This window comes from Thalassophryne amazonica, chromosome 18 (genome assembly GCF_902500255.1).
Source record: "Thalassophryne amazonica chromosome 18, fThaAma1.1, whole genome shotgun sequence".
NCBI classification, from domain to species: Eukaryota; Metazoa; Chordata; class Actinopteri; order Batrachoidiformes; family Batrachoididae; genus Thalassophryne; species Thalassophryne amazonica.
In genome coordinates this window covers 36,705,938-36,720,534 of record NC_047120.1, presented here as the reverse complement: position 1 = coordinate 36,720,534, position 14,597 = coordinate 36,705,938, and the positions used below count along the sequence as shown (strand labels likewise).

The following is a 14,597-nucleotide window of genomic DNA, read 5'->3' as shown; positions in this document are numbered from 1 at the left end:
AATATCCGAAGACAAACCATCTAGTGATGAAAAAACTTACTTCTGAAATGACCCAATAAGTTCAATTCAGTAAAGAAAAAAAATGCATTTATGCTTCTCCATTTGACCACCGCCTTACAAATCGGCCAGTGTGACTCCCTGCAGAAACAACATATTCCTGCTTCCGTTCACTATTGTGATTTCAGGCTCCATGCATTTTACATGCTGGTCATCATTCACTGTGACTTCCCACTCTGGCTTCAATCCACTCTTTCATTGTTTGAAGACCTGCCACAACTCTTCAGTTTTGAATGAAGAGGGAACTGAATAAGTCATCTGCAGATACAGGGGAAATAAAGAGATATTGTTTGAGAGAAGATGGAGCTTTTGGTTCACCAAAAAAAAAAAAATAGTTGTCTGGGATTTATTGAGATGAGAACAATACATAAAACAGCTTATCCCTGCAGTGCTTTTGGATGCAGCTGTATGATAACATTCTGGTTATGACTGTACTGCCAGGTCCGTTTGATCAGAATGTGTCCCATGACCGCTATCATATCTGACCATACCCAACACAGGACTGTCTAAAAGGCAGATCAAAATCTAAACCACAGTCCTGAGGGTGCACTGAAGTCACTATAAGGTGCTCCAGGGATTTTTTTTTATGGGATTATTCCGCTGACAATTTGAGTCCAGGTCTGGCATCTCCGATCCACGCTGGTCCTGAGGCTGCAGATCGCCAACGTCTGGCTGTTGCATCCCCCTGCGGTGAGGGAAGAGAGGGGGAGGGAAACCACCAGGCTGCGCAAATCCGACAGGCAATTAATTTACAAACAGTTAATGCCGCGCGCCCTGCAAAGCCAATGCGCGCATCTGTTTACGCGCAAAGTTCAACTTCCAAAGGAGGCGTGTGATTGATCGATTGATTAATTAATTATACCACCATAACAATAGGCAACAGCACATGTTCAAAAAAAAAAATGATAATCAGCTGCATTTTGTTGATATTTGGCAGGTGAAGAGAAAATGTCACGTGGACTAATCCTCAAACCCCTGATTTTTTTTAAAAAGTATTACTATTATGACTTATTTGTGAAGTGGACTGAAGACAAAATGCTCAACTTAAACTCTCCTCTTACCTTGAGCGTTTGCGCAGTGGATGAGGAGTAAGCGGAAAAATAAAATCCATGTGGCGCGCCACATCGATCCGCTCCAAGACTCCTTGAACATGGTCCCAACACGGCACAAGTGGACAACAAGTGCCCGGAGAGCCGTCCTCTGTCCCGTGTCCTCCCGCTGCGGGTCTTGTCCGTGCGTGGAGCGTGCTGCCGCGCGGTGCGCGCCAAGCTGGGTGCGCAAGAGCCGCCGCTGCAGCCTGTTCGTTCCAAACGTCCGGTAAGAGCTTTTGTTTGCGGAATTGTTCGTTTATGTCACTTCTGGTCCCACACTTGTGTGTGTGGTGATAGTAAAAGAATGTCGAGTTGAATTGCCGAGTTGAATCGGGGCTCCCGTGCGTTCAGTCAATCGCAGCTTCCCCGCACCTGTAACCTGCACATCACTTTTCCATCCTGCCCCTGCGTCCTTCAGGTGATGCCTTCTGTCCTCCTGCGCACGTTTAAAAAAAGCTCCCTTTGATGTTTATATTTCTTTCTCAGATCAATGAGGAGAGTTTTTTTTTTTTTTTTTTTTTCCTCCGATCGTTTCGGAGCAAAGTTCCTACACGCGAGGTCGCCCCGCTGGTGTCGGACGGCACCGCCACGGAAGGAGTTCGGCAGCTCCGGAGAGGAGGAAGAGTGAGGAAAGAAATCAAGGGGGAGAAAGTTCCGAAGGCTGCAGCGGAGGAGAGCCCGGCTGCCGGCGTGCGTCGGCGGACGAGTGCCGGGGTTGTGTGTGAGGACGCAGGATGTGACTGGCTGGGAGCGCAGCAGCGCAGCTCGCCACCCCGCGGCCGTGCGTAAAAACGCATCTCCACTCTTATTCAGCCAGAGCGCAGGCAGCCCGCACACAACTCAAATTTATTTCAGATTATTTCAGATGTTTAAAGGTTGAAGATACCAGATACAAATATTGAGGTTTAAATGTGTGTGGCACTCTGAGGATGTGCATGTTTTGTTTTTTGTTTTTTTTGTATCCATGTAATGATCGTTTAGGCGGATGCATTTTCATGCTTTCGTTTTTTTTTTCCCGTCTGCATATATCGTAATGGTAAATGCCACACTGGCAGAACCATTTATGAACATTAATACGCATATATGCATTTTATTCTTGCAAGACAGAAGGTATGTAGTGCATGAGTGAATGTGGTGTATCGGCCCTTCCCGATCAGCCTACAACATCCTACCAAAAACCAACCGACAGCTTCCATCAGGAAGGGCAGACCACCAAAACAACATAAGGACAGACAAGAACGAGCGACAAGTGGTGAAGACAGTAACTGTGACATGAGACACCGAGGAGATGGGGCCCAACCATACGACATACCAGGACAAACAACCACACATGAACAAACTGACAGCACCAGTCTGTTGTCTAATTAGTGAGCATCCATATCCTAATCCAGAACACCGTAGTGTTAATCCTCTTAAGAGCACCCAAAAACCAAATTGTGGTGATGGCCACAAACACGCGACCATCCACACACACAGACCCAGATCACAGCTAAATATGTGATCACTGCTGTGGCTGGTGTGTTGGGCCAAGACAAGAGTACAGAGCCTTACCATATGACATGGACCACTCTGGCACGTCAGAAGCCACACGGCCGGCCGCGAGCGAAGATGGAAGTGGGTCCAGGATGCAGGGCCCTGGGGGAGCCAGGAGAAAAGGGGCAGCGGAAGAGCACGGGGACCAGGAAAGGCAGCCACCGGGAAGCACAGCAAACCAACAGGGGAGCAGCCCGACAACACCGGAACGCACCCCGACAACCCCCCACAGGGTCACAGGGAGCCACCCCAAACCCGAGGGAAGCACACAGGGTGCTGGCATTTTCATGCTTTCAAATGCAAAATCACACACACACGAATATGAACGTGAGAGATGTGATGAAGATGAGAAAAAAAATCCACCATTTAAACATAAATGCTGCGATCCTCAATGTCAAAGGATTTGGTGCAAGTACAAGCTGTCCTGTTGGAAGCAAAATTTCACAAAACTATTTTTTTTTTAAGAAAACACAATCAAGGCACTATTACAAAAAAAAATATATCAGGTTGCTTTAATTTTCATAGCCATTTCATGATTAAGATAAATACTTTTAAAAAGCCGGAGCACCAAGTAATTTTTCTAAATCATGTGATGGCCCTTAAAAACAATGGATTTTTCTTTTCCATGAGTGGGCTTGGTTACTTTCTTGATTACATCCCTTATGTCTCACAAGTGCATAAATGAACTTTGGGAGTGCTGAGACACACCCACTGAGCCAGTGAGGCTTTATTTTTCTTGGTCTGGTTAAGTGGAGGCACCTATACATCCATACAAACCTGCAAATACAGGTACATTCTAAAAAAATGTGAATATTGTGGAACAAGTCCAATACCCTTTGTCAGTTATTTCTGAAAACAACATTTTTATATACCCTAGAGTCATTACATATAAACTTCAAGTAAACGTTTCATTTTTTTATTATTATTATGATAATTACATTCTGCAGTTAAAAAAAGGCAGGGCACATCTCAAAACAGTAGAATATTTAATTTCAAGTTTGAATAACTCAGTTTATAGTGTATTCATACCAGAAATCTCAGTCTGGTTCAGTACACGCAAACACATTCATGAGGAATACTGTTGACTTAAGACTTGTCAAGAAGACATTCATTGACACGCTCCACAGGAGGGTCATCCACAGAAGGTCTTGCTGAAAGGGCTGGCTATTTACAGAGTGCTGTATTGAAGCATATTCATGGAAAGTTGACCTCAATGGAAAAGTGTGGTTGGAAAAGATGCACAAGCAACAGGGGTGACTGTTGAGAAAGAAGATTGTCAAGCAAAGGTGATTCATAGACTTGGGGGAGCTACATAAGGAGTGGGTTGAGGCTGTGGTCCGTGCATCCAGAGCCACCACACACAAACACGTTCAGAAAATGGGCTACAAGTGTGTCGTTGCTATTGTCAAGCCACTCCAGAACCAGAGACAACGTCAGAAGTGTCTCTTACCTGTGCTAAGGAGAAAAAGAACTGGGCCACTGCTCAGCAGTCCAAAGTCCTGTTTTCAGATGCAGATAAAGTTTGCCAGTCGGTGTTGATGTAGGGTACCATGTCATCTGCTGGTGTTGGTTGACTATGTTTTATCAAGTCCAGAGTTAAAGTTTTAAACTTTGCGTAGATGCCAATTTCCTTTTCCAGCTGGATGTGGGACCTGCCCATGGTGCCAAAAGTGATCATAGAAACTAGTCTGGTGATGGTGGTGATACTGTACTTGACTGGGGCACCATCTCACCTGAGCTAAACTCCAAAAAGAATTCATGAGCTATTGTCAAGAAGAATAAGACAGCAAACCCAACAAAACCCAAACACATACACAATAGCCATCACTTTGTAACCATTTGTCTAACATTGTATCCACCCTCCTTTAGCCACTAAAACTGTCCTAGCCAATCGAGGCATGGCTACCACTAGATCTGAGGCAGTGCTTTGGTATCTGGCACCATGGCAACAGTAGATCCTTCTGTTGGGCCACATAGGTCATCCTTCAAAAAAAGGTCATTGCTTCAATTTTCCAAAGTCACACAGGTGTGATTGCTTAATTAGCTTTTACATTGAATCAAAGTTCACAATCACCATGGCAGTTATATTTCTCCATGCTGTTCTCCACATTTTTAAAGTCCCAAACTGTGCAGTCTAGATGTGTTTTGTTGTATAAGTGACTTAACATGTTTAAACCGAGGCTGTAATTTGGCTCTTTGAAGACTTGAACAGGAAAAGATGATGATGGCTGTGCTCAGTCATGTTACATGTGCTCATCTGATGGTTTGTCTATGTGCTGCTCATTTAGGAGGGGAGGGAGTGAGGGTGAAATCGAGTGGTAGATAAAAGGGAGGAAGAGCAGACAGATGGGGATGAGTGAGCAAATGTTTCCATAGTGAACACAGTATTACACAAAATAAGGAAACCCAAAGCTTTCAGCAAGTCTAAAGGTAATAAAGCAGGTTGTCCACTAGGTGGATTTGGTAATATCAGACTGTCCTTGAGCAAGGAAGTTAAATCTCAAACACTATTATGTTGGGTATTGCAGGCACATTGTGCCCATTTTTTGATTCAAAGAATGTGGAGAAAGACATTACAGACTGGACAAAGTTCTGGTCACTAAGATTGTATAATTTTGTTTACTTGTGAATTAAACACTGTTACTTCTTGTAGAGCAGGTAGCTCAGTGGGATAGGAGACGGACTACCAGTATGGAGACCTAAGTTCAGTATCTACCAGTCCTGGTACCTGTCTACATTACGTCTCTATGTGTCTCTGGTCAAGGCACTTGTACATTGTCCAAGTCTACCCAGCTGTACATGAGTACCACCTGCTATGGACTGGTGTCCCTTTCAGGGGTAGTCATAGAGCTTAATCAACATCATGCAACAGAATCCAATGATAAGCATCATCACCAATGGGTTTCAGGGCCTATATTGGACTTAATTTTCTTCCCGTTGAAGGGCAGGTAATCCACAGACGACCCCCATGTAGCTTGGTTGGGGCGGGGGGGGTTGTCCTGTCCAGGTTAGTCCAAGGGATTGTTTGGAACAGAGCTCTTTTGTGTCCCAAGTCAAGATTTCAACTCACTATATACATTTCATGGCAATCCACTGAATGAGTGACTGGCCTGCCCATCTTCACGAAATCAACACTATTCAGCCTGTTTTGGAATGGATCGAAATAGGCCTTCATGGCAAAAGTCACAGCCAGGGTGATTAAATTGCCCACTGTACATCATCCTGTTCAACCATTACTTCATCTTTTGCCACCACCCACCACTGGGATAAGGGATTTTATTCTTTAGGTATTTAGTAATTAGGTTATTGTTTGTAACTAATCCAAGACACACCTGTACAATAATCATGCTGTTTAATCAGCATGTTGATTGCCACACCTGCCAGCTGGACAGATTATTTGAGTAACTTGTTCAGTACTATGGATTTAAACAAATGTGAAATAAAACCTTTGAGGCAAATAAAGCTTTTGTGGGAACAGATAGAATCTTAGATCTTTTACTTCAACACATGAATACAGTGAAAATGAAAATGTTGCATTTGCCATATTAATACATGTCATACACGTCCACAACATTTAGTGACAATACCAGACATTAACCAATTTCTTTGTATGCAACAAAGCACAAGACCCAAACAACAAGCAAAATTGAGTCTGCAAGATACAATTTCCAGTTCTGGTGCCAAATGGTACTTCTTCATTTTTTTGGGGGGGGGGGGGGGCAGCAATATTCAATGGTGAGGAAAATTGTCTCTTGATTGATTCCCTGATGGGATATAAAAATCTATACCCACAGTCAATCTAGAGCTACCTGGGCATGGGTTTAACTTGGGAATGTTGTTGCACAGTGAAAATCACATGGTCCTTGATAGATCTTTTGCTTAGTCCGATGGATGGGAAATCCCAGATGACTGAGGTCTGAGGAACTGCTGCAGCCTTCATCTTCTTTCACAGCTGTTGGTTACAAGCCATCACTGCCTCCACCTGATCTGCCATTGAGGACTTTGTGTTGCACAAGAGCCACCACTGTGCGATATTTTCAATCGTTGTACTCGGCTCCAGCTCAAACTGTGCGACAAAACCGCAGGGTTTAAAAGTTCAGAGCGCACGATTCATGTTCTCACACTGTACGGCCCGATGCTCTGATGCGATCTGACTGCTCACATTGTACATTCAAAAACCACACATCGGGCTCGTGTTTCCAGAAGCAAAACATAACACAAGCTTTTTTTCTTTAAAAAAAAAAATATTTACATTCTCATTCCTATCAGCGTGCACAGTGAGTGAAATCAGGTGGAGGGAGACTGAACGTATATGCGCGCGCGCACACACAGCAGACAGCAACATGATTCAAGAGAGGACAGTAAAAAGAAAACAAACATTCATAAAAGGTGTTGCTACTTACACTGTTGTATAAAACTATATTTCATACAGAGTCTTCTAGCTGTGCAAGGTGTAGCAACTTACTCCCTCATCTGTTGTAAATCCTGTTGTCTGCTGTGTGTGTGCGTGCGCGCATATATGTTCAGTCTCCCCCACGTGATTACACTCACTGTGCACACTGCTAGGCTTGAACTTTAATATGATATTAGGTTATTGCAAGGGAATGCAATTAAAAAATAAAAAAAGACTTTACATGAGATCACTGTTTGCTTTCTCTGGTGTTTGCTCATGGACAGTGCACGAGGTAATCTGTGCGTACATGCTTGTAGCACTGCTTCAACAGTGTGGATCCCTCGAGTCATGACGGCCAACGAAAATATCAAACAGGTTTGATTTTCATCCGACCATACGATTCCCGATCGGGAGATGGTTGTGAGATGTTAAACGCAACTCCTTACTCCATGTAGACTGCACGGTGCAGGACGCACAATTAAGCTGAAACTCGGCGCGATCCAAAAAATTCTTGCACGAGTGAAAAATCAGCTCAAAAAGGGACAAAACTCGCACAGTGTAAGCCAAGCCTTAGCTGTCTCATGGTTCATGTTGGGTCTTCATGGCTACCGTAGCAGCCATGGGGCACACAAGCTCCCCTCCCCCCATTACACCCCAATAGGCAATCCTCTACTTGATCCATTACCTAGGTGTCATGACATGGACCAGGGTTTGGATTTTGACACCTTCTCCATTTTAACATCACATTCACTTGTCTACATAACTTTAAAAAGATCACCATAAGAACCAGCATCAGAAATTCTCAAACAACAGAATTAGTGCAGTAAATAACTGAAACAATCCTTCAAATGGTGATGCAAGCACTGTATTCAGCATGGTTGAAGTTTGTTGGACTCAATGTTCTTTTGCAAGCATTATTGTTAAATGAAACACGAAAGCATCCTAAAAAAAAAAGGAGTGGAAGAGTCATCTTATAATCAGGACCATCTTACATTTGGGTCAATACATTGAGTTGGATCTAGTTCAGAAAGCAGGAACTAAGTGTAAAAGAATATGGAAGGTTTTGAATCAGCTGACTGGGAGGAAAAACAGAATCAATCTGTCCTTTCTTGAGGTAGATAAATTCATAACAAAGCTGGTAGATTGCTAATTATATTAATGATTTTTTATAAGCAAATTAGACAAACAGAGAGAATTTGCCTAATCTAAGTAATGCTGAATCCTATCTAGTGATAAGAAATAAAATTATGGATTGTAAAAACATCAGGTTTAATTTGAGAAAGTAAATACAAATAAGGCAAGGGAATTGCTCAAATCGTGTAAAGAAAGCCCCCGGGTGTGGACGGTCTTCACAGTAGGCTTCTCAAACTAGCAGCTGATTGTATTGCTCCTGCTTTAGCCCATATAATAAACTTTAGCTATAGTCGACCCATATGTATTTTACCTGTGTTAGGAAAAATTAGGGAGTCTATTGTATATGAGCAAATTAATAACTATTTTTCTTCTAATAATTTATTAGAAGAAAAACATGCTTGTTATGGTTTTGAGCTATCAGCTCTGACTTGGTTCTGTAGTTACATATCTAACAGAACACAGACAGTGTTTTTTTTTTTAATGGCAGTTTTTGTAACACCAGGAGGGTATTATGGAGAGTGCCACAAGGGAGTTGCCTCGGTCCATTATTATTTACAATTTTCATGAATGATTTACCATATATTTTACATAAAGCTAGTATAGTAAAGTATGCAGATGATTCAACCATTTCTACATCAGCATGCTCATGCAATGATCTTTAAACTGTTTTAAATATGGAATTGCATAATGTAGTTGAGTGGGTAATATCTAATAAGTTAATGTTAAATACAGAAAAGACTAACTGTATGGTTATTGGATCAAGCTGTGTTGTTATGAAAACCCCCATATTAGACATTAAGATTAATAATATGATAATAAATCAAGTACATGAGACCAAGCTGCTGGGTGTAGTGGTAGATTCAATATTATCATGGAAAAATATATTTCAATATATTTCTTACACCTGTCTTGTGTTATATTACCCTTTTGCCAAGTTTGATGATCAAATATGTTCCACTCTGATTTTTGTCATGAAAATGACAAACAGCTATAGGTCAATTCAAGTGGACAGATGTTGCTCACCACACAACATCCAGAGGTTTCAAGTAACGAAGTACAAATACTTTGTTACTGTACTTAAGTACACTTTTTAGGTATCTATACTTTAACTCCATTACTTATTTTTCTGCCTACTTCTGACTTCTACTCATTACATTTTCACACAAGTATCTGTACTTTCTGTTCCTTACATTTTTAAAACAAACAGCCTCATTACTCTTGGCTTCAGTTTAATGTTTATATATATATATATATATATATATATATATATATATATATATATATATATATATATATATATATATATATATTTCACGTCATGTGCGCCTGTAATCAACTTTTCTGCAGCACGGCTTTGCTTTGAACCGTGAACCAATCGAAGCAGTGGTTCGCAGATTGAAGCAATGCTTCGACCTATTGCTTCATTTATTCTTTCTTTCTTTCACTTAATTTTCCCCCGCTAAAACCCTAAAGAGCATACTTCTGTGAGTATTATTTACCTTTTCTATGTTAATCTATGTTATGGTCTTCTGAAACAGTTGATAGATGTATTTTATAACTTAAAAACGGGAGCGATGCTAACGCGTTAGCATGTCTATGGCATTTTCAATGTTAAAACTTAGCATTAAGCAATTGCAGCTCGCATCATGTTCGGGTGCATTTGTTTTCAAACTGTAACATTTCTTAAATTTATTTTTGTTTATATATTAATGATCTAATGATTATTATATACAATTTTAGAGAAAGAGGCAAAAAGAACCTGAATAGAAACACAAAAGAAAATATAAAAGCAACTAACAATGAACATACATAAATAAATACATACATACATAAATAAATGTTTCCTGTGAACACCTAGTGACTCTTACACCTCCACTTCATCCCTGTCTTATTTAAGTTTAATGACAGTTTGTTTCAGTCATCTTAGTAAGAGCAGAATACTACTGGAATGAATTTGAATAAGGAAAGTTGTGTTTGTTGTTTTTTTCCTTCACTAAATATATGCTGCATTCACTGCAGTTTATTGTCTGGAATAGTCCCAGATTGCATTTCAGAGCTTCTAGAATTGAAACATTTTTGTGCAGGTGGTGTTGGGGGGTAATTTTGGGTTTTGGGTCTTGGGCCACATGTAGAAAGAATCAGTTTTTAAATTAAGCTTTCAATTCATATAGTGGCATCTACTTTTTTTTTGTTTAAAGGTTACTTTATACTTTTTATACTTTAAGTAGGTTTTGGAGCACATGGGTGATTCTTAGACTACGGGCACTTATTATGTCCTTTGATCATATTGTATGAAAAACAGAAAAAAAGGGGAAATTTCACACTTTTATAGTTATCTTTACAATGAAAGTGTTTTAAGAAATTTGTTCTAGTAGTCTATGATGACTTTTTCACCTTTTTTCAGCATCATTATATGCAAATATTGCCATTTTGTGCTTGTCCCACACCCAGACTTTTGATCTTCAATGATAAAAATGAATGGTAAAAAAATACTTTTTTCTAATGTTTTAAAATATCTCTGAATAAAATATCAGTAAAATAATCAAAACATAATTGGGGTATTCATTGTCATATAACTGTTGTGATTTATTTAAACAAAATGTAGTTGTCCCACACTATTGCCGTAATTTCCACCACAACACTGTAACGTCCCTTTAAACAATTTGAATGAAAGATTGTTTAGGTAGTTTCTATGGAGATAAACAGTGACATCAGAGCACATGTATATAGCGCCAAATCACAACAAACAGTTGCTCCAAGACGCTTTATATTGTAAGGCAATGGTGTGATGGAAATTACATTTACAAGGCCAATAGTGCCCGTAGTTAAAGAATCACCCACATACTTTTTCACTTTTACTTGAGTAAAGAGGTCAAGTTGATACTTCAACTTTTACCAGAGTGCTTTTAAACTGCAGTATCTATACTTCTACTTAAGTAACAAATGTGTGTACTTTTGACACTACTGTCAACATCTATGCTGCTGGTGTGTGTAATGACAAGTCAGTAAAATAGCACCTGAGAGAGCTTGATTGAGCAATTATAGATGCCTTGAAGAAAGAATTGTTTTGACATGAGATATAGGAATGACAAATGTTTGTAATGTGTTTATGGTGACTTCCATCGGAGCCACTACAGGCCACCAGGAAAGTAGTGCGGTGTGGAAATACACTGCTGCTGTTTCACAGCATGATCTTTAGCCTCCCGTGAAGTTTCTCTTTCTTAGCCAAAAGACATCACACCTGCAGAAAAGTTAATAATGGAACACTTGAAAACCGGGAAAGCAAGACAAAGTGCTTCTTTGCTGACCCCCAGGGTGCTCAGGGACCCGATTATGTTTTTGCAATGTATTTACTGTGTCTGCACTCAGCAAGAGAGCAACAGAGCAAATCCTTGGACACAGTCGTTTGAGACACATCATTCCATACACAAGAAAGAAGTCTGTTTATTTGGGTAGAGTTTCTTTTTTTCTTCTTCTTCTTCTTCTTTCCTTTCCAAGCAGATGTCCAGATGCCAGCACTGCCAGGTGTTAGCTCTCAGTGCTGTTAGGCAACAGCTACCTGTGATCACAGGTGCTAAAGCAGCTTACTGCAAGCTGAAACACCTCTCATCCAGCTATAGAATTAAATACCTGACTCGTGAATCAGAGATATCTTCAGCAACCAGCCCACACAGTGCATCCAACAACTGGAGGTGGTCATGTGAGCACCTCTACGATATTTGTCTGTCTGTCTCTGGCATTTGTTTGTTTGTGTACAAATAATGCCGTAAGTACTCAACAGATTTGGACAAATGTTTGAAGAGAGATGATCCTCCAGATTTATATTTAGAAAGTTTCACCTCTTACTACTTTTTTCATCTTCAAACAATCATAACATAGATTTTCTGGTTCATCTCTTATGGATACAAGAGTCATCAGTAGATGACACATCTCCCCAGTCCCCACAAATCAGAAATAAAGTGTTGTGGGATCACCCATGTAGAGGGCAGCATTGGGATTGGGTCCTCCAGGTCCCAACAGAAAACTTGGAGGAGTGAGCAATCAGAATTTTGCTGCAGTGGAAGGGCTAAAAAGAAACACTGTAGGAACTGAAGCAAAAAGTGACTCAGTCGACAAAGAAAAATAGTGTGAAGTATGCATGTACACACACTTCTTTCAGCTTAAATGATTTAACAGGAGCAGTGGACATTACAGGAGAGAAAAGAGAGACACAGTGTAGCGCAGAGGGTCTGTGTCTCTCTGTTTCACAGCGCAGCACAAGTGCATGCAGTAACTGAACTATCACATGAAACTGTTTTTAAGCTGAAAACAACCAAATAGTAACACTATTCCTGATCAGTTTGTTAAAAGACATACAGGCCAGGGATTCTAACGAAACAAACTCGTGAATTTCTTTATTAATAGCCTAAATGACGCGTTTTCTCCCGTGGGATGGGAGAATACACAAATTCAATGCATCTCTATTTTTGCACACTCAGCATTTTGCGGGTGTGGGCGGGACTGGATACATCCATTGCCGGAGCAGACGGGACTGTAACACACACGTTGTGGGTGTGGGCGGGAATGTCAGAATTTCAGCTGGAGTGAGGCGAAGAATATAGTTCCTCGCAGGGCTCTACACCATTCATCGTTAAATAGGTGGCTGGTGCAATTTTGTAGACAGCAAGGCTTTAGCTTTATTAATAAATGGTCTTCGTTCTTGGGCCGCCATGGCTTGTGATGATGGACGGCCTCCACCCTGCTGGGCAAGGCACTGCCATCTTGTCTGTGAACATAGATAGAGCTCTACAGGGAGGGTAACATTAGGAATTTACAGCAGGCCACAGAGCAGGTGATTAGAGACCCTGCAAGGCTTATGAAAAATGTGGGTATGGAATCCATTAACTTAGTGGGGAAATCAGTGCAGAAAATCCATTATGGTGATAGTGCAGTTTATCTGCCAGGGAGGGAAATTCAATAACTTGAGACTGTGGCCTGCTTCCGTAGACATGTCCATAAGAAAAAAAAAAAAATCATAGAGGGATATGTTTTGCAAACTTAATACCCATTACTACATTGAATGATGTTGAAATTGAGGATGACCCAATGGTTGTTCCAGCAATATCAAACATTTTGTGTCTGCTACCTACAACTAGCGTGGAATGTCTTAAACCTAAATCTACTTCAAGGCATCTTATATATGCTACTCTGGAACCACCACCAGAGTTGAACCTGAAAAGAAGAACAACTCAATTAACACAGAAAATAATCACGCAGGAGACACTGAATTTCTTTTCCTGAATCAGGAGAGAGCAAATGGACGTGACCCTCATCACTGACCGTCCCGTCAGCTCTGAAGGGCCCTTAACCCAAACAGTCCAACCGTCAACCCCACTGACGTCCTTAGTCTGGGTCTCATTAACATAAGGTCACTATCCTCAAAATCATTGTTGATTAATGATCTAATTATTGATCATCACTTAAATATGATTAGGTTATGTGAAACCTGGCTTAAACCTACAGCTGTACTCCCCTTATATGAGGCCTGCCCACCAGCATATACATTTAGTCACGTCCCTCGTGATGCGAAGCAAGGCGGGGGTGTTGCTCTTATTTATAAATCTAAGTTTAGCTTATTAGCTGTTGGGGGTCACAAATATAACTCATTTGAGCATCTGATTCTCTGCTCAGGATATTACACATTGCCAACGTCAGAAGAAAAATAATTAGTCGTATCATTTTCTCACTGTATATAGGCCTCCTGGCCCATATTCCGAATTCTTAGATGAATTTGGTGCATTTATCTCTAACTTCTCAACTAGTGCAGATACCATTCTGATCATTGGTGACTTTACTGTTCATATAAATTAGCCTTCTGATCCCCTCTGCAAATCATTTATGTAAATTGTGGATGCATTAGGATTTTGGCAATGCATTCCGGACTCGACGTACATATATATCCTGGATTTGGTTCTTGCACATGGATTTGCGGTCAAGAATATTGACATCATGCCTCTCACATCAGTGGTCTCTGATCACTCACTTATTATGTTCACAGTTTTGCTGCCATGTTTAGTGGAACAACAACCTTATATATCATTACAGTGATGCATCAGCTCCTCAACTAAGACTGAACTCAAAGCAAGAGTTCCTGATGTCTTAGCTTCACATTTGGTAAATACCCAATCAGTAGACAGTCTTGTGGATAGTTTAAACTCAGTGCTCAAAACTACACTCAACATGATTGTGCCACCTTTGTTAAAAAGGTGCTCCTCCAAAACACAGTCACCTTGGTTCAATGATTACCTCCATGACCTCAAGCATAAGGCGAAACATCTAGAATGGAAATGGCATAGGTCAAAGTTAGAAGTATTCCACCCTGCGTGGCATGATGCTATCTTAGACTATAA

At 40.8% G+C, this 14,597-nt stretch overlaps 1 protein-coding gene across 1 annotated transcript in view; it reads right to left on the bottom strand.

Annotated features, from left to right (window-relative positions):
* The window catches only part of sdk2b (sidekick cell adhesion molecule 2b), a 1,022,446-nt gene extending 1,020,795 nt beyond the window's left edge, over nt 1–1,651 (bottom strand). Inside the window, exons 1-2 of the mRNA XM_034194673.1 lie at nt 1,332–1,651; nt 1,119–1,281 (exon numbers count right to left, since the gene is read on the bottom strand). Coding sequence (XP_034050564.1) covers nt 1,119–1,209 — 91 coding nt within the window. The 5' untranslated portion in view covers nt 1,210–1,281; nt 1,332–1,651. The remainder of the gene's footprint in view (nt 1–1,118; nt 1,282–1,331) is intronic.
* Nucleotides 1,652–14,597: the final 12,946 nt, after the last annotated feature.